Source organism: Meleagris gallopavo, chromosome 1 (assembly GCF_905368555.1).
Source record: "Meleagris gallopavo chromosome 1, MGAL_WU_HG_1.1, whole genome shotgun sequence".
NCBI classification, from domain to species: domain Eukaryota; kingdom Metazoa; phylum Chordata; class Aves; order Galliformes; family Phasianidae; genus Meleagris; species Meleagris gallopavo.
The window spans coordinates 176850183-176868926 of NC_139404.1; the positions used below are offsets into that span (position 1 = coordinate 176850183).

General features: G+C 53.1%; 3 protein-coding genes and 1 long non-coding RNA gene across 5 annotated transcripts in view; all 4 read left to right on the forward strand.

The window, feature by feature from the left end:
* Positions 1-364: 364 nt before the first annotated feature.
* LOC109365386 (uncharacterized) lies at positions 365-4391 on the forward strand. Its single transcript, XM_085230973.1, is given in 8 exon segments — positions 365-538; positions 1641-1850; positions 1960-2103; positions 2192-2202; positions 2251-2405; positions 2543-3441; positions 3955-4047; positions 4323-4391. Coding segments are annotated over 6 exon segments (909 nt in total). The 3' UTR covers positions 2758-3441; positions 3955-4047; positions 4323-4391.
* Positions 4392-4956: 565 nt separating this feature from the next.
* On the forward strand, positions 4957-5877 carry LOC104916795 (uncharacterized). Its single transcript, XR_014881100.1, has 3 exons — positions 4957-5159; positions 5308-5420; positions 5610-5877. It is a non-coding gene; the product is annotated as an uncharacterized LOC104916795 (long non-coding RNA).
* Positions 5878-7090: 1213 nt separating this feature from the next.
* LOC116216262 (maestro heat-like repeat-containing protein family member 2B) lies at positions 7091-12241 on the forward strand. Its single transcript, XM_085216229.1, has 14 exons — positions 7091-7114; positions 7391-7510; positions 7708-7830; positions 7966-8121; positions 8341-8463; positions 8774-8853; positions 9261-9396; positions 9513-9605; positions 9994-10089; positions 10254-10377; positions 10581-10680; positions 11158-11299; positions 11556-11722; positions 11872-12241. The coding sequence occupies exons 3-14, from the start codon at positions 7774-7776 to the stop codon at positions 11912-11914; spliced, it is 1317 nt and encodes a 438-aa protein (XP_085072355.1). The 5' UTR covers positions 7091-7114; positions 7391-7510; positions 7708-7773; the 3' UTR covers positions 11915-12241.
* A 3529-nt stretch (positions 12242-15770) lies between these two features.
* The window catches only part of PSPC1 (paraspeckle component 1), a 65326-nt gene continuing 62352 nt past the window's right edge, over positions 15771-18744 (forward strand). For both annotated transcript variants that reach the window (XR_014881101.1, XM_085216228.1), the window contains exons 1-2: positions 15771-16142; positions 17877-18178. Coding sequence is in view for 1 of the 2 variants with exons in the window: in XM_085216228.1 (XP_085072354.1) it covers positions 15771-16142; positions 17877-18178 (674 nt within the window). In the remaining variant the exon portion in view is untranslated. The remainder of the gene's footprint in view (positions 16143-17876; positions 18179-18744) is intronic.

The window sequence follows — 18744 nt, forward strand, 5'->3', positions numbered from 1 at the left end:
TCTAACATATGGCTAAATAAAAACATAATGTGATGGGTGTGCAGTAGGCTGACAGATCAGGCTCAAAGTTTTATAGAAAATGGGGTTACATCAGGCTGTTTGCCAGTCACTAGAGGGTTTTCCCAGGCTCAAGTTTAGGACCAGTTCTCTTTAATGTTTTTGTAATTGACTTGGCTGTAAAACTAGAAGATATTCTGAGCAAGTTTGCTGGTGATACTAAATTGTCGATTCCACTAAAGGTGTGGAGGTTTGCAGAGAGAGCTAGACAATTTAAGTGCTGGGTGGTGATCTTCAGCTACATGAAGTTTAACAAGAGCAAGTGCTGGATTCTGCACCTAGGAAGGGGCAACCCTGATACAGACTGATGGATGAAATGCTGGAGAGCAGCCCTGATGAAAAGGACTTGGAGACACTGGTCAACAGCAATTCGAACATGAATCAGCAGTGTGATCAGACAGCTGGAAAGGTTGACAGTACTGTCACCACCATGAGCTATGTCTTTTCACCAGTGATGAAGAAGAGCCTGTATGCCGTGCTTGTAAAAATCTGTAAAAATCAATGGAGCTGACCTATTGTTGCTGTTGCCACTGCCCACCGCTTCACTGTGCTCACATCCCCTGCTTGGAGGGATCTTCTGCAGTGTTCCATGTGTGTCAATGAATTTCAGTGGGTGACATTTTTTCCACATGGAGGAGTTCAGTGACACATCTCTGCTTTATGTCCACTTCCGTGTCAGACCCACCGTGTCAGACTGCCCCCCTGCTGCCATCTGTCGCACGGCAATAACACATCATGGAATATTGGTGGGAAGCCTCGACCCCTGCTGCCACACCACCAACATCCACCTCTGATGTCGTGAGCCAACACCATACAATGAGAGGCATTACTTTCAGAGCAGCCCTCAGAAAATGCATTATATAATTTAATAAGTAACAAAACTTACTTTTTTTTTTTTTTTGCTAATTTTTATTGTTTAATAAAGAGATCAGACTTTAACAGCTCTGCATGTTCCATTTGAGAATGGACCAGTAATGTATTTATGTCAGTGAAAAATGGAGTTGCAAAGAAACAAAAAAGTTGACGAATTTTTGGCAGTCTTGAAACCTGTTCTCTAATTCTCCCAAACCCACAGATTTTTCATGATCCAAACAGAACTGCATGCTAATGCCAGAAGGGAATGGAGGCAGGTGAGAACCCCATCATGATACGGAAGGCTTGCCACAGTGTTCTGCAGCAGGAATCCATAGAACTGCTGTCTAGTCCCAGGACGCGCCATTGTCTGTGAGGTGACACTCCACGCTGAGATGTCACATTGGCTGTCCCTTGTGGCAGCGCTGGGAGTGGTGGCCCAGTCTACTTGTGGGACCCGCAGGAAGTGGAGCCAGAGAGAGCACTGTGTCTTTCTGGAGATATCCTGCTGCGATGGCACAGCTGAGAGCCCTTCGAGGTGAGGTTCCTCCAACTCTCTGGGCACCGTGACGCTGTCTGAGCACATGTGTGCCTCCAGTGTCTGTTTAGGACGTGCCAGCAGCACTGTCCTTGCTCTGATGAGTGCAGCTGCCCATGGTGGCTTCCCCCATACCCCAGCAAGGGGAAGGCTCTCTCCCCTCTCCCCATCAACTACACATGTGCCAGCACAGCTCACCCTGTGCTGTGGGGCTGGAGGCTGGGTGCTCGGCCCCGACTCCAAGCAACGCCAGCGGCAGCTGCTCTGCTCTTTCCTTCCAGGTCTCCTTGCTTGTGTGGGCTGCGTGCCCAGATGTACGTGGCACAGGGAGACAGGCAGGGTGTCAAGCCCTGTCCCTGCCTGTGCCGTGACTTTGCTGCTGCAGCACCTGCAAGACCACGAGGTGAGCTGGGGACATCCAACCATCAGTCCTTGCCCTGGCCCAGTGCCACAGTCCCGTGGGTGCCAGGCCGCACATCCACACAACATTGGGTGGCAGAGGGCAAAGTGAGCATGACTGATCCTTGTCCCCAGGATGACCGAGCGCAGCGTACCGTGAGCTGCAGAGCGCCCTGTGGGAAGACAGCAGCCGCCCGCCATGTGGAGTGGTGAACCGGCTGCTGGGAGAGGTGTCCCAGGACCTGACAGCAGCCCAGGTAAGGGGTCACTCCCCAAGGCAAAGGGAGCAGCCTGTCCGTGCTGCTCCCTTCTGCTGGCGGATGGCGCTGGCTTAGCCCTTCCAAGGGCCTCAGGCAGTCTCCCGTGCCGTGTGTCACCAGAGATTCTTTTTCAGGGTGGTACAGGCAATGTGAGGACGGTGCCAGCAATGTCCTGGTGGCTCTGGCCTGGATGCACTTCAGCTTGGTGATGGCTGAGCTCCAGAGCCACCTGAAGGCCACGGGGGAGATGTCCAAGGAGTATGTGCTCATCACCTTGAGCAAACTGTTCAGCAGCTATGGTAGAATGCCCTCAGCCTCCTGACATCTATTTCTCCCTTCCGCGCGTGATCTGCGTTGAGCTGGGGGATGCAGGGCTGCAGCCCCTCCTCCCTCGCTGCCAGGGCTCTGACCGTGGCCCTCTCCTTCCTCTCTGCAGCTCCACAGTGCATCCCCTTCGTGTGGCTGACGCTGGCCGGCCTGCACAGTGTGGTGAGGAGCAGTCGGACCCTGCGCATCGCTTGTGCTGGTGAGTGCTGTCCTCAGAGCAGGGGGGATCGGGACCGCCCTTGCACCTCACCCTGCTGCAGACTCTCAGCTCCCTTTTCTCTTGTTTTGTTTTGTTGCATTTTTTGTTTCTTTTTTTTTTTTTAATTAATTATTCTTTTTTTTTGTTTGTTTGTTTTGCTTTGTTTTTTCAGTTGTGAAACAGTGGTTGGACGGAATTAAGATTTACTTGTCCTCTGGAAAGCAATGCCCCTGGCCTGCCACAGAGAGAGAACAAATCCATGAGAATCTTTACGAGCTCTTCTTTGTGGTGAGGAACTGGCAGGACTGCAAGGAGGAAAAAGTGAGCACTGCTACATTCCCAGCTGGCATCCATGTCAGCAGCTCTGTCTGTGCCCAGTGGGCTGAGAGCAGAGGGGTGACGAGAGGGAGTGGGCTGGCTCTGCAAAGGGCTCTGAACTGGCTCTGTGCTCGAGGCTGGATCTCCCTGCCAGGAAGCAGCTGCATGTCACAATATTGTGGCGGGGAGAGCTGGGGATGTGGGGAAAACCTGCCTGCCCATGGAGAGCAAGCCCATCTCCTTCTGGACATGGGGCTACGGGGAAGGGGAAGGGGAAGAGAAAGCCCTCTCTGTCGGAAGGGCAGACCTTCAGTCTTTGATGCCAGGCCTCTGCCATCCATCTCCAGGACAAACAGGCCGTCCTTGGGGCTGTGGCTGCCATGATGGCTGTCCTCCTGCAAGAGGGGCTGCACCGAGAGCACGTCTGGGAGCAGCTCCTCTGGCTCGTGCACCCATGTCAGGAGGTCCAAGACACCTGCAGGATGGCCAAGGTGAGATGTTGCACAGGGCTCAGTGTGGAGCACATGCAAGTGCCATGAGGGGGCAGGGGGATGCGGGAGGAGGCAGGGAGCACTAGGAGAAAGAAGGAACAGGTGTTCAAGGGAGGTCTGAGGCTTCCTGAGTTCTTCAGTCAAGGAAGGAACAACCTGGACAGAAGCCAGGAAGGAGCCAAGAGTCACTGGGACTCATCTCCTGGGGATGGGAGGCTTCATCACCACCACCGTGGGGCTCTGGGGCTCTGAGTGCCTGAGGAGCTCTGTGCTAACAACTGGGAGGACCACATCCAGTTGCATCTGATGGGGGAGAAGAGGGCTGCTGGGTGGGAAATGCCTGCAAACAATGCCCAAGCATGGCTCAGTTGAGAGAATAGAGATTCTCTTGGTGCTGCTGGGAGGGCGCACAAAAAGAACACCTGAGCAGGAGCTTCTCCCAGCAGACAAACCACTGGGAAACAGTTTCTCTGCTTCCAAGTGGCTAGATGTGGCTCTCCTGGTCTCTTGCAGAGCCTCACTATCTTCCTAGAGGCCTTAGAGGGAGTTGAGAGTGTCATTCCAAAGGACAAGTTTCTGGACATCATCACTGCTGTGTTCTACCAGGTAAGGGGAGCCTATCTTTGCAGCTGTTTCCCTCTTGGCTAAATCTCAGGAGGGCTGTAAAACTCCGAGCCTCTGATGGCTGCTCAGCCTTAGCTCTTGCTTGCCCAAAGCTGCTCCAGAGCCATGCCTGCGCCCCTAGGGATGCTGTGGGGCAGGCTGGGTTTTGTCTGCGTGTCCTCTTCCTGAGAGTGCCAAGGGAGATGAGTGCTGGCAGCACAGTGTCTTTTCCATCCTCAGTTCTGATGTGATTTTCTCAAATGGACTTGTTCCCACAGCTCTCTGATGACACCAGCAGCACAGCGAGGCTGATAGCTGAGAGCTGACCCACTGCATACTGCTGCAGGGTAAGGAGAGGAGCTTTGGCAATGCTTGCCGGAGCCCTGGCCAAAACCTCTCTCTCAAACCTCACAAATGGACATGAGTTGCTCGCTAACATCGTGTGGGATTTCCTTCCTGCAGTCCGAATCTGCCCAGAGGAAATGCTCCTGCTTCTGCAGTCACAGCTGGGTGATGAGTGGGAGGCTGGATATGTGGTAACCCTGGGTCTGCTCAGTGCTCCAGTTTGCTCTGATGGTAAGTACCATGGGTTGGGACTTTCAGGGATCCCTTTTGCCATCTGGGTTGTGTCTCCGCGCATGTTTCTGTGCATCTCTTGCAGAGCCTGTGATGACAGAGATGCTGCCCCAGGTTGCAGAGGCTGTGCAGCATGGACTCCAGGACCCGGGTGAGCTCTTTTGGGAAAGGAAAGCGCTGTTGGGGTGGTGATGCTGCTGCTGATACGGGCAGGGCTGGGGTGTCCAGGGAGGTTGCTCGGGCATTGACCTCATGGTCACTATGGCTCCTGTGGGAAGAGCAGGTAGAGAGGAGAAGACGGGTCCCTGTGCTGTGCATGGACCTCTGCTCTTGTTGTCTCTGCTCATCTGCCTCGATGAGCAGGTGGCTTCCCTTTGCCTTCTGACCAGGAAAATCACACCCACAGTTGACCCCTGCAGGTGAGGAGGGCTGTTCTGTATTTCATCAAGGATCTGCTCAGTGCTAACACCCGGAGCTGCTCAGCTTGGGATGTGGTGGGGCACATCTTTAATGAGTTCAGCCGCGCCACAGGAAGAAGGGTAAGGACAGTAGGCAGCATCTTCTTTTGGAAGACCCGTGCTGTCAGAGGCTGGCACAGAAGCACCAGTACGGCCACACCTGAGCCTCCTGAAACTCTCAGTTCTCCAGAACTGAAGTAACCAGCGTTTCAACACCACTGTTGTGCAGGCAGCTGGAGAACCTTTCTGCCCAGAAAGCCAAGGAAGAAGGAGCTCTCCAGGAGCTGTGCATGGACATCCTGGAGTCACTGGATGGATGTCTCTGTGAGAAGGATGTCCAAAGTAAGTCACACTTGGCCCTCCTGCTGCTCCTTGCCTTTGTATCACGTGTTCCTCATCCCATTCCAACACCCCAGGTCTCTCCTACAACGTGCTCTGAAGCACACAAGACTCAGGGAAACTCACAGAGTCCTCTTCATCTTTGAGCAGAGGCAGGGATGCTGACATGCTCAACTGCTTCATTCCCTACAGCTCCTGTGGCTGCGGCTTCTGCTGTTTGTGGTGCCAGCTCAGTACACGAGCATGCTGATTCCAGTCTCCCATTGTGTCCAAGCCCTGGCTGAGAGAGAGGACCTGACAGGATGGCAGATAGCAGATCTGGATCCTCATTTTGTCAGCTCCATGTTTCAAGGTAGGAGCAGAAACTCCCCCAGTGAGCCCTGCTGATCTGTGTTAGCACCCAGAAGGGACAGCGGAGCTGAGCGTGGCAGGGCATGGAGTGTCTTGGAGTCTTACTCAGCACTTCCTTCTCCTTGCAAACCCACTGCTGACTCCCCAGACACTGCTGGCACGCCTATTGGTGAGTAGACGCTCCAGAGGCCAGTGCCATGAGCCCCCAAGAAGAAGCAGCATGGCCATGGGCAAAGCTGTTGGCTGCTCCTTGCCCGCCAGGGCAGAGCCAAGCTGCTTCCCTCTGCTCTTGCTGCAGAAGTGACCCTGCTTCTCCTTGCTCTCGCTCAGATGGTGGCAGGGAGCCCTGTTGCAGGCAGCAAACTCCAACTTGCTGCCTTACTGCTGATGCAAAACCTCCACAGGAGGTTCCACAGAGCTGTGGGGGCCATGTGGGCTGCTGAGATCCCCCTGCTGCTGCAGTGTCTCCAAGGTAAAGCGCTGGTGGGGAGGGAGAGGCCGAGGCAGGGAAGGAGAGGGGAGTGAAAATGCAGCTCTATAGCATGGCAGAGGGGAAGCGTTTCCTGCACTCTGGTGCTTGCTCTGCTGCTGTTTCCATTCCAGGGAGACAGCGCTGAGGCCCAGGGACCTTTCTCCCCGGGGATCTGCCCATTCCAGAACACGGATGGGCCCTTCATGTCCCCTCAGACAGCAGTCGTGGAGCAGTTAGTTTGGTGTTCCTGCGGGGACACTGTTTGAGGGCAGGGACACTGTGGAAGGGGTGCGGGTCCCAGCTTGGCAGTGTCGAGTGCCCAGGCCAAGCCAGGTTTGCAGCAGCTCTTCTTTTGTGGCCTGATCCCAAGTAAAGGTCTTTTGCTTCCTATTGCTGTGCAGGGAAAGATGAGAGCTTCCTGGACCTTGCAGAGTGGGAGTGCCGTCTGCTAAAGGTACAGCACTGCTGGGAGGCGCGGTGCAGAGAAATGCTTGTCTGCCTCAAGGAGCCCTGCTCCCATATGAGTTGCTGCGGGGAGGGAACAGCCTCTCAAATGCTGCAGCAGAGCAGCTGCATGCCTTTGTGGCACTGCCTGCTCCTCTCTGTCCCAAGCCCAGGGGGGACTTAGGAGAAGAGAAGCAGGTGGCTTTAATGGAGGGAATGCTGGGGCAGCTGGGAGAGAGACTGTTCTTCCAGGCACTCTCCCCAGAAGTCTGCAGCAACTTGGGAGTGAGGCAAGAGGCAAAGGGCAAGGGAACATTGGCTTCTCCTGTTCTCCAACAGTTCCTGAGGGCGTCACTGGACACTATCAAGGATGAGACCTGGATCGAGGCCCTGAGCTGCGACCTGAGCCGGTGGCAGCTCTGGAGAAAAGGTGGGCTCCCCCTGGCTCTAGCCAGAGGTTCAGCTGCAGGTGCCCAACTGGGGCTGGAGCTGTGGCTGGTGCTCTGCCCCCCTGGGCTGCTCATGTTGCTTGCCTGGTCCGTGCCCCCCAGAGAGCCTTTCCCTGCAGTCTGGCTGGAGGCTGGCTAAAGCTCGGCCCTGCAGCTGCTCTCAGTGACTCCCAGGAAGTGAGTCCTTCCCACCTGGCCCTCTCCCTGCAGGTCAGGCTGCTGCCACATCTCAGCTTCTTCCTTCCCTTCCCATGCAGGCTTTCCTGTACAAGGCTCTGGGGACAGCACTGGGAGCTTGTAAGGGAGTCCTCCACATCCAAGGGAAGCTGCTGCAGCACTTGGAGGAAGCAAATGCGGAGGAGCCATCTGAGGCCCAGGTGAGCTCTCCTCTCCTCCGGCTTCTGTGAGCATCCCTGCTCTGTCCCTGGGGCAGAGGGCTTCTCCTGGCCCTGCTCCGGGCCTTTTGATCTCCTCACTGCTGCCATTTCCTTCAGGCAAGGACCGGCCCGGTCACTGTGGTGGCAGCACCAGTAGGTTCAGGCCTGCGCCAACTGTTCTTTGTTCTTTTGTGCAGGAAATAATCTCTCTTCTCAGCCATGCTGCTGAGGGCAACTTCCACCCAGTCCTGGACACACTCACCATGTTTGCGTCCAGGCTGTGCAAAGGCCGGAATGCGAGGATTTCCAGACGCAAGAAGGTAAAGTGCTACGGGTTTCTATCTTGGCATTCTTCTGCCTTATTTTCACAGCAGCTCCTGCCTTGGGAGCTCAGGTGCATCGCGGGGCACTGGGGGCTGTTGAGTGAGTGTCTCAAGGCATTTCTCCCCACACAGATGGAGCTGGACAGCACGAGAGCTCATGCCACACGTAGCGCTCTCATGCTTGCTCATGGCAGCTTGGCACTGCATGCCTCCAAGGAACAGCTGCTTGTCCACCTGGAGGGAGACATCGAGGGCAACATCCTGATGCTCTACAGCTGCAGCTGCCGGGTGAGAACTTGAAGCGTGCCAGAGTGTCTGAACACCCGGTGCAGCTTCTCCACATGGGGGGATGCTGAGATGGGCCTTTTCTTTTCAAAGCTCCCTTGGGGGACCGTCTGTGCCCAGATGAAGATCCAAGCCTTCCCTTAGCATTGCCCACATGTGTCCCCCTTGCAGCCTTCAGCCCTTCCCACAATTCAAAGAATGTTCTTCTCTCTTGGGCCTCAGGACTTGCAGAACAACCTTGCGCTGGTGCAGAGCATCACTGACTTCAGCTCAGCCTTGCAAGCTGTGGATGACTCTGCCTGCTTTAACTCCTCCTTGAAGAGCAAGCTTCTGGAGATCCTGATGGTGAGTGCCTAGAGACAGGGCTATCTGCAGCAGAGTTCCGGGCTGTGCCACAGGGCTCGCTTCCCTGGAGGCATACAGGTCTCCCTCAGCCACACGTCTCCAGCTGGTGGGGACCTTGCGTGCTGGCAGGCAGCAGCTGGGCAGTGGGCTAGGTCCACAAGCCATAGAGATGCTGCATCCTGCAGTGCCACTATGGGAAAAGTGGGAGTGATGGGGCTGGTGTGTGGCAGTTGTGTCTGTCTCTGGGCCAGACAGAACAGCTGTCGTGTGCCCCTTGCCCACTTTGACACTGTCTCTCTGGGACTTGCAGGAGTTGCTGAAGAAGTACTACTTAGGCATCCCTGTCTCCCCAGTTCCCCTCAAGGTGGTTCTGGCCCTGGAGCAGTTGAGGTAAGGTCTAGGGTTGCAAGGCAGGATGATGGTCCCCGTTTTGGGTAGCTGCCAAAGGCCTGGAGGGGGTTGGGGGTGAGGAGCCGCATCTACAGGAGAAATGGCTGGGCTGTTGTGCCCAGAGAAGCTGAGATTCTGGGCAGGGAGAAAGGCCCTGGTGCTTCTGCCCCCTGGCAGGGAAGAGAAGGGAGACCTGGGGTCTCCTTCCCTTCAGAGCGGGAAGTGGTTCATTCACTGCTGCCGGGGAGGAGGTGGGTGCTGCTGGAACTGAAGATAGTGCTCAGCAGCATGAGCTGGGAGTGTTGGCTTCGTAGCTGTTGATTAGGAGAAAATCAGATGTTGTCTGAACCAGTCTGGAGAGCATTGGTAAAGGCTCTTTCTGCTTTCTCCTTTTTTCCTCCTGTGAGCAAGCTGAAGCCCTCTTTAGAAAGCAAGGATATGCGTGAAATATTGGTTCTGTGCTGCAAGAACATTGTGACGCACCCTTCAGCGGAGATGATGCTGAAGATCAGAAAGTCACAGCAAGCAGCTCAGTACCTGCAGGTAACCTGCCATAACTTTCCTGGCCACCTGTTGGTCAGAACCCTACCTCAGCACACACGACCTATGATCTGGCAGCAGCCATGATGCCACACCTCAATCCCCTCTTCTGCTTTCAGCTTCAGCAAACATCATTGAAATCTTTGGGCTGGCTCATGGAGGTCCTGCTCAAGACAGAACCCACCCGTGGCTTTTTTCAGAACATAGTCCATGTGAGTATGTGCGGGGCAAGGGAGAAAGCATGGTAAGTGTCAATAGCGGGGACAGAGATCTGGGGACTGAGAGGAGAGTCAGAGGGGGAGAAATCTCCTGCTGACATGCCAGCTCACTGCGAGCTCAAAAATGGGCAGAGAAATGGACCCTGCAGGGGGAAAGGCAGGAGCCAGCCCTGGCAAGCCACAGCCGAGGAAAAGCTCCTGGGTTAGGAGGCAGGAGTGTCTGCAGAGAGCCGGGGTAGCAGTGCTGGTGCTCAGTGAGGTGGGGGGCCATGTAGAACCAGGGCAGGCCCTGAGGAAAAGTGTCAGGAAAGGAGGGACAGGGAGAGGAGTGGCAGGAAGGGAAAGAAAAGACGTCCTCAGTGAGTCAGATGCTCTGCCACAGGTCCTGCAGAGATCTATGACATCAGACAACGTGTGGGAGCACAAGAGGGCCCTGCAGACCTGCTCCCAGCTGCTGGCTGTTTGTGAAGAGCTTCAAGTGAGTAAAAAGCCCCGCCACATGCCCCCTGCTACCTCCCCAGTGCCCCTGAGCTGGAAGGCGAGCTCCACTCAGCTGTGCATGTTGTATCATGGCATGGGGAAAGCACAGGTGGGAGAAGCTGGGGCCGCCTACAGCTTTGTTCCTGCCTCTCACCCCTGCAGAGAGGAGATGCCTGCGAGCAGTTTGGCTCCTTGGTGGGATTGCTGGCACCTCTGACGTGTGACCCCAAGCCCACATCCCGCCAGTTGGCCGTCACCTGTCTGAGCTCCCTTCTCCAAATCCAAGGTGAGTAGAGCAGGTGTGCGCCTGCCTTCTGCCTTCCTCTGCAGCACTACCAGAGTCCCACGGGCTGGGCCCTGTTTACAGGAGGGAGAGGCACCATGCACAGCTCTCTTCTTGTTCCCACCCTGTCCTCTGTCTCTCTTCCCTTGGAAAGCAGTTCAATTTCCAGAAGCATGACTTTCCTTTTCTCCCTGTGCTCTTTCCAGCCAAAGCAGCCAACAGAGGCATCGAGACAGGAGACATCGGGAGCCTATGTGAGGGGCTGCATGCCTACAGCACCATCTGTCATCTCCAGACTTGGGAAGGGTAAGTGGACCCAAAAAGCGGTGGTGGGATCTCAGTGCATGGGCTTCTGCACGACCCTGTGCTGCTCCCAGCCTCTCACACCATTTCCAGAGTGAGCTGTCACCCTGAGACTGCTTTTATCAGCAAGTAGCAAGAGGCTCTGAGCCATGTCTGCCTTCAGGCGCCCAGTGAAGGAGCTGACTCCATGATCTGTGTTTGTGTGTGACTGTGTGTCTTTGTGTGCATGTGTGACTGTGGCTGCTGGGAGGTAGGCTTTGCATGTAAGCAAACACTATGGGTGGAGAAACTGAGAGAAGGCTCAACCACCTTCTGTATAAATAGCAGGATACAGACAGCAGGAACGTTGTGATTGCTGCCTGAATGATGGCAAGCTGCTGAACTAAGAATGCCCTCAAGACTGCTTTATGTTTTGAAGAGCTGCCGCAGAGCAGTGATGGGATCTCTCTTGCTTCTCATTTCTCTGCAAATTGTGTGCAGAAACTTCCCTCTAGAACGCACCGTCGACTTCATGATAGCCATCAAGGAGACCTTCCGGAGAGCCAAAGGAGTGCGTGTGCGTGCTGCTGGGAAGTGGATGACCACCTTTCTGCAGATGTATGGAAAGGATATCTGTCGGGATGTAAGAGACTTTCTTCCACGTATCTTGGACTTTTGCTAGCTGTTGCGCTATGCCTTGTGCTGTTTTCCTCTTGTGCCAAAGAAGCACAGCCTGAGCGCAGAGCCAGGGCATGGACAGGGTGGCTGGCAGGAAATTTAGGCTTAGGCCTTGGCAGCATATCAAGGGAACGGGCACTGCTCATGTGCTGAATGTCCATGGTTACTCCCTGCAGATTCAAGGATGCAGCAGGTCATTCTTTCTCCCCTTCTTCTTTCAGGTGCCTCCAATCCTCTACATCCTGCGCAGCTGCACATCATCTGTGCAGCAGAGCACGTTCGTGCCCTTCCTGTGCCAGGCGGTGGTCATCCTCACGTACATCCTCACGCGCTGTCACACAGAGGTCATGATCGACAACTTCTCCCGGCTGCTTGGGCCCACAGACAGGTACTGGCACTCCTGCTTTTGCTGTAGCTGCGGTCACAGTTGTTGCTTGCCTCTGCCAGAGGGATCCAGGGAGAAAGCAGCTTTACTTTTTTCCTCTCAAAGTCTGTTTGAGGCGAAAATTACTCAAGTTGTGACTCTCCTTTTTCTAGTGAGACATGGAGGAGAATAAGAGAGTTTTCTCTTCAACGGTAGAGCTGGTAGAAGAAAGGAAAAGAAAGGAAAAAAAGGAGGAGAAAAGACAATGGAGAAAGACGATGGAGAAAGAAAAGACGACGGAGAAAGAAAAGACGACGGCGAAAAGAAGGAGAAGAAACAGGGGAGGGGAGATGAGAGGAGATAAGAAAGGAAAGGAAAAGAGAGGAGGTGAGGAGAGGGGAGGGGAGGAAAAAGGTAAAGAAAAGGGAAATTTAAAAGGAGGGAAGTTGAGAGGAGAGAGAGAGATGAGAGGGAGGAGAGGGAATGAGCTAAAAAAATTGTATTATTTATTAAAAAAATAAATAAATGCCAGAATCTGGGCTAAGATGTGAAAAGAGTATTTTTGTACCAAATCTTCATTTTAATAGCTGCTGTCTCTTGTCCATACCAGTTACAGAATCACAGAATGTCAGGGATTGGAAGGAACCTCAAAAGCTCATCTAGTCCAATCCCCCTGCCTTAGCAGGAACACCTAGATCAGGTCATAAAGGAATGTGTCCAGGCAAATTTTGAATGTCTCCAGAGAAGGAGACCCCACAACCTCTCTGGGCAGCCCTCTCCAGTGCTCTGTTACCCTCACCATGAAGAAGTTTTTTCTCATATTTATGTGGAACCTCCTGTGTTACTGCTTGTACCCATTGCCCTTGTCCTGTCACTGGATGTCACTGAGAAGACCCTGGCTCCATCCTCCTGACACACACCCTTTACATATTTATAAATATTAATGAGGTCACCTCTCATCTCCTCTAAGCTAAGGAGACCCAGGTCCCTCAGCCTTTCCTCATAAGGGAGATGCTCCAGTCCCTTCATCATCTTTGTGGCTCTCCACTGGACTCTCTTAAGCAGTTCCCTGTCCTTCTTGAACAGAGGGGCCCAGAACTGGACACAATACTCCAGATGCGGTCTCACCAGGGCAGAGTAGAAGAGGAGGAGAACCTCTTTCGATCTACTAACCACGCCCCTTCTAGTATGCCCCAGGATGCCATTGGCCCTCTTGGCCACAAGGGCACAGTGCTGGCTCATGGTCACCCTGCTGTTCACCAGGACCGCCAGGTCCCTTTCCCCTGTACTGCTCTCCAACAGGCCAGTCTCCAACCTATACTGGTACCTGGGGTTGTTCTTGCCCAGATACAAGTCTCTATGCTTGCCCTTGTTATATTTCATTCAATTTCTCCCCACCCAACTCTCCAGCCTTTCTAGGTCTCGCTGGGTGGCAGCACAGCCTTCAGGCGTGTCAGCCACTCCTCCCCAGTTTTGTATCATCAGCAAGCTTGCCAGCAGTGCGCTCTACTCCCTCATCCAAGTCATTGATGAATATATTGAATAGCACTGGTCCCAGTACTGACCCTTGAGGGACTCCGCTAGATACAGGCCTTCAACTAAACTCACCCTGTCCCAATGACCACAACCCTCTGGCTTCTTTCCTTCAGCCAGTCCACCTCACTACTCAATCAGTTGTCCAGATCACGTTTCCTCAGTTTAGCTGGGAGGGTGCTGTGGGAGAAGTGTCAAATGCTCTACTAAAATCAAGACAGGCCAAATCCACTGCTTTACCATCATCTATCCACCTGGTTATGTCTTCATAAAAGGCTATCAGGTTGGTCAAGCATGACTTCCTCTTGGTGAAGCCATGTTGTCTGCTTCCTATTGACCCTCTTATCCTTGAAATGCCTAGAGGCAGCGCCAAGGATAAGTTTTTCTATCACCTTTACAGGGATGGAGGTGATGCTGATCAGTCTATAATTACCCAGGTCCTCCTTCTTGCCCTTTTTGAAGACTGGAGTCACATTTGTTTTCCTCCAGTCTTCAGGCACCTCTCTCGTTCCCCACACCTTACCAAAGATAATAGAGAGTGGCCCAGCAATGACTTCCACCAGCTCCCTCAGCACCCATGGTGCATCCCATCAGGACCCATGGATTTATGGAGGTCCAGATTGTTTAATTGCTCCTTAACCCAGTCCACATCAATTGAGGCAAACTCCTCCTTGATCCTGACTTTCTCTGGGGTCTCAGGGGGTACAGGACTCCTCAGGACAGCCACCAACAGCACAGGCAGAGACAGAGAAGGCATTCAGTAACACCGCCTTCTCTATGTCTTCTGTCACGGGGCAGTCGTGTGTGCGTGTGCGCCTGCATGCATGCACATGTGCACACCTGTTTGCGTGACTGCTTGTGCCCAGTGCAGCAAGGCTCAGACTAGCTCCTAGCTGCTCAGGGCCATGCAGCCCCTTAATGCCAGCATCTATGCCATCCAGATACAGGCTGTCAGACTTTTGGAAAGAATCATAGAATCACCAAGGTTGGAAAACACCTACAAGATCATCCAACCATTGCCCAACCATCCACCCATCACCAATAATTCTCACTAAACCATTTCCCTCAACACAATGTCCAAATATTCCTCGAACACCACCTCCCTGGGCAGCCCATTCTAGTACCTGACCACTCTTTCAGAGAGGTAGCATTTCCTAACATCCAGCCTGAATCTCCCCTGGTGCACTTTGAGGCCACTCCCTCTAGTCCAATCACACAAGATAAGAGGCTGGCCCCAGCTCACTACAACCTCCCTTCCAGTAGTTACAGACAGTGATGAGGTGCCCCCTGAGCCTCCTCTTCTCCAGACTGAACAACCCCAGCTCCCTCTGGATAATGCTCTCAGACATACAGTCTGATTCTTGGCTGGTGCTGCGTGGAGCTAGGAGTTGGACTCGATGATCTTTACAGCTCCCTTCCAACACAGAATATTCCGATTTTGTGAAATTGCTCAGCAAAGCACTCACACCTGCTGTGAAGCTAACTTCCTCAGTATCACATTCATTGCTGCTTTGAAGAAGAACAGCCCATGTCATGGATTAGCTAAATAAATATAACCACAGAAGGTTCTCTAGAGGTGGTTTTTTTTTTTTTTAATTGTTATAGCTGTATAAATAAAAAAAGTTATTTTCCCCCGAGGTCTTGCTCAGGCTACAATGGGAATCGGAAGCAAGACCAACTACTTTTATCAGATCCCTCCAAGGCCGCAGGCAGAGCACAGCGCTTTGTCTGAACGAAAGCCGCCCCCTCACAGGGCGGCAGCAGGAGCGCAGGACAGCGCTGTGCCGGCATCCCGCGCAGCAAGGCCTGCCCCCGCAGCCGTGCCGCCCGCACCCAACAGTGGGCGCGTTCCCGCAGCCCGGGGCCCTCCCTCTGCCTCCACAGCACTCGGCTCTTCGTCTCCCTGCGCCGTTCCCCGCAGTCTTCTCGGCGTCGAGCGCGGGTCCCGCCGGGCCGCCGCCTTCCATTCGGCGCAGAGCCCCGCAGGGCGTTCCCCCGCCTCGGTACGGACCGCAGCGGAGCGCGCGCGATCGGGACGCGCCTCAGAGCACCGCTCCGCCGAGCACGGCCGGATTCGCGGCGGGTGGGTAGGCCCGAGGGAGCCGCGCTGGCCGAAAGCGGCGGGGAAGCTCCCGGCTGGGCCGAGCCCCAGGGCCTCGAAGATGCGAAGGCCGTTCTCCCGCGGTCCGACGCGGGCTCGCCGGGCTCCCAGAGCCGAACGGCGACGACGGCGCCCGAAGGAGATCGGCCCGCCGCCGATAGCCGCGGCACCTCCACAGCGCCGCCGTGCCGCGCGGCAAGGCGCGTGCGCAGCCCGCCCCCCCCTCCCTGCGCGGAGCGGCGCGCGGAGCGGCGCGCAGGCGCGGTGGCCGGCGAGGGAGAGCGGCCGCCGGTGGGCGGGGCCGGCCGCGGGGACGTTACAACTCGTCGGGGGCGGCCGCGGCGCCATTTTGAATCGGCTGCGGGTTGGAGGCGGTGGCTGCTGAGCGCGGCTCCGCGTTCTCCGAGAAAAGCGGGGAGAAGGGAGCGAGGGCCGAGTATGGCGGCGAATCGGAACTTGAAACAAGTGCGGATCGAGAACAGCTCCCCGGCGGCGCCGCTGGGGATGGTGGGGGGCGGCGGCGGCGGCCTGAAGGGGCTGCGGGGCCTGGAGACGGAGAACGAGGCGGCGGCCATGGCGCTGGTGCCTGGCAAAGAGGGCGGGGATGAGGAGCAGGAGGGCGGATTCACCATCGACATCAAAAGCTTTCTCAAACCCGGTGAGAAGAGCTACACGCAGCGCTGCCGCCTGTTCGTGGGCAACCTGCCCACCGACATCACCGAGGAAGATTTCAAGCGCCTCTTCGAGCGCTACGGGGAGCCCAGCGAAGTCTTCATCAACCGGGACCGCGGCTTCGGCTTCATCCGCCTGGTGAGCTTCGCGCGGGGCTCTGTGGCCCGCCCTGCGCGGCCCCGCCCCGCCCCGCTCTCCCCGCTGGGCGGCCGTGAAGCGCAGCCGCTGCCCCTGTTCCCTTTTTGTCCTTCGCTGCTCGCGCTGTTCTCCGCCCCCTCGCCCCGCACTCCCCAGCCGGAGCCGCGCTGTGAGCCCCTGGCGTTGCCCCCTCGGGGCTGTGCGGGTTTCGGGTCCCTCCCCTGGGCCCGTTGACGTGCTGCTCGCCTTGTTCCCGCTGCTCGGGCAGCGGGAGGTTTCATGCGATCTGCACCGTTCGTTAAATGCCCGTACAAAGATTTTTCTTTCGTTAACTGGGAGCGTTTTATTGTGCTTTAGGAGTCTCGGTGCCGAAGCAAATTTCGGTCCGTGCGATTCTTTATGAGTATTTCCTTATGCAGTTAATTTTAAAAATTGCACGGATCTGTTTTGAAATACTGTTGCTCACACGTATTGAAAACTCAGAACACGTAATTCACACTTATACCGAATTGGAATATTAAATTGTCTGAATTTAATGAGATTGCATTTCTCAGGCTCATACAGTTTGACCAGTATTATTCAAATCAAGCGTTCAAAAAAGATATCATACTCAAAGCGTGTGGTACTGCATTTACATTTTTCAGTTCCATGTGCAGGATTAGTTTTCCCGACTGCCATGTCTAGGATGGTCTGATTTACTGAGTTCAGAGAAAAGCTTTAAAGTGCTTTGTGTGCCACCCCTACTTAGGATTTTTCTGCGTATTTTGCTGGTTAGGCTTTTTTTTTTTTTTAAATCTTTTGCTTGTCACAGATAAGTGTGGCATTCTGCTATCTGTTTTTTACTGTCACAGAATACTCCCAACCTGAATTAACAATTTCCTGTAGAGAGTGCAATATATTTGCATACACTATTCAGTTCTGCATGTAGTAGAGATTAGTATCTACTTTTGCACTGTATTAAGTGAGTAATATTTTTAAACCATTTATGTGGTTGGTCGAGGTGTGGAGAAAATGTCTGCCACCTTGTGAATTATTTGCTTAAATATTTGGGCTTGCAGCTATAAAATTAGTTGAGGATTTCTGAAATGAGAAAAAGACAGTTGTTGAGATGGACTTGTCTCGTGGATGTGGGTGCAGAAAACCCGTAAGTGTGAGAGGAATTGATACAGCAGTAGCAATGTAATTACATCAAGAAATGAGAATTAGACATGTGGAGAGTTCATCCAATGGTAGCAACAAGCAAGTTATTTTCAAAGGATGTTTTCATCGATTTAAAAAAAAAAATCCCAGAAAGCAATCAGAAGCACCGGCACCTTAGATCTTGTAGTGCGATTTCTGAAGATACTGTTCCTTACAGTGTGAATCTAAGCATTTCAGTAGGTAAATATAAAAAGGTGTCAAATTCTCAACTCTGCTTAAAGCCTTTACAGCACAGTACAGACATATCTATGATGATGAGAATGTTATGTCCTCTAGTGTGTAAGAAAAATGTGCATCTAAGTAACTTTTTTTAGACTAAATCGTAGGAGATGAAAAGCACGTATTTGGCAGTCAGTGGATAGGAACTTTTGGAGGGCAAAAATGAGTGCTAAATGACCTTAATGAAAATGAGTTCCTATTAAAGAAAGAAAAAATGCTACTTTTCTGGGGTTTGAGGGGAGGAACAGCAGCACAAAAGCCATGTCTGTTGTCTTTGCAAATTAAACATATACAATATTTTGTATCTTGAAAAAGGAATCTAGGACACTGGCCGAAATAGCAAAAGCAGAACTTGATGGTACTATTTTGAAGAGCAGACCACTTCGAATTCGATTTGCTACGCACGGAGCTGCCCTAACGGTCAAGAATCTTTCACCTGTGGTTTCTAATGAGCTGCTGGAACAAGCATTCTCTCAGTTTGGACCAGTGGAGAGAGCTGTAGTTGTAGTAGATGATCGTGGCAGAGCTACAGGAAAAGGTTTCGTAGAGTTTGCGGCAAAACCTCCGGCACGGAAAGCTCTAGAAAGATGCAGTGATGGTGCATTCTTGCTAACAACGTAAGTTCACGGGATTTTGTTTGCATTTGTGTTGAGTATGCATTTCTCATGTGAAAGAAAATGGCATTCGAGGGCATTCCGTAGTTCTTATTTTCAAATAATGAAAGCTGTGAGGTCAGAAATTAAAGGTGCTTTACATGAATGCCTGAAATACATTGTTCTCCACACTGGAGAATAAAAAATAAAGCCACTCTTCTGCTTACAAGTCTTTCAGTTTTGGATTCCAGCCTGTTTAATAGGGCTTTTTTTAATGAGGCTTTGTTTTCACTGGTTGCACTCTTCCTGATTCCAGTAATGATAGCATGTAAAGATGTTCTTGGCAAAGGAATGCGCAACTGCTGATATTTCTTTAAACATAGGAAAATGTTATTTGGTTTATTGTCTTCAAGAAAGCTTTACTTATAGCTTTGAAAGCTGTAGGATTTTTCTTTTTAAATGCGAACTTAGGTTTTGCACAAGTTGATGGCAGAAATTTCTGGAAAAATTTCAAGGTCAAGCAAGCTTGTGAATTACGGTACTTCTCTCTACCATCTCTTATTTTGGTACCCAATGAAAAGAGTTAACTG

Bases quoted from the DNA above. Each gene is read 5' to 3' on its own strand.
- LOC116216262 (XM_085216229.1), top strand. From the start codon at position 7,774: ATGTTTGCGTCCAGGCTGTGCAAAGGCCGGAATGCGAGGATTTCCAGA. The intron at 8,122-8,340 runs GTGAGAACTTGA...CTTGGGCCTCAG, and splicing joins TCTACAGCTGCAGCTGCCGG to GACTTGCAGAACAACCTTGC. The intron at 9,606-9,993 runs GTGAGTATGTGC...GCTCTGCCACAG, and splicing joins TTTTTCAGAACATAGTCCAT to GTCCTGCAGAGATCTATGAC.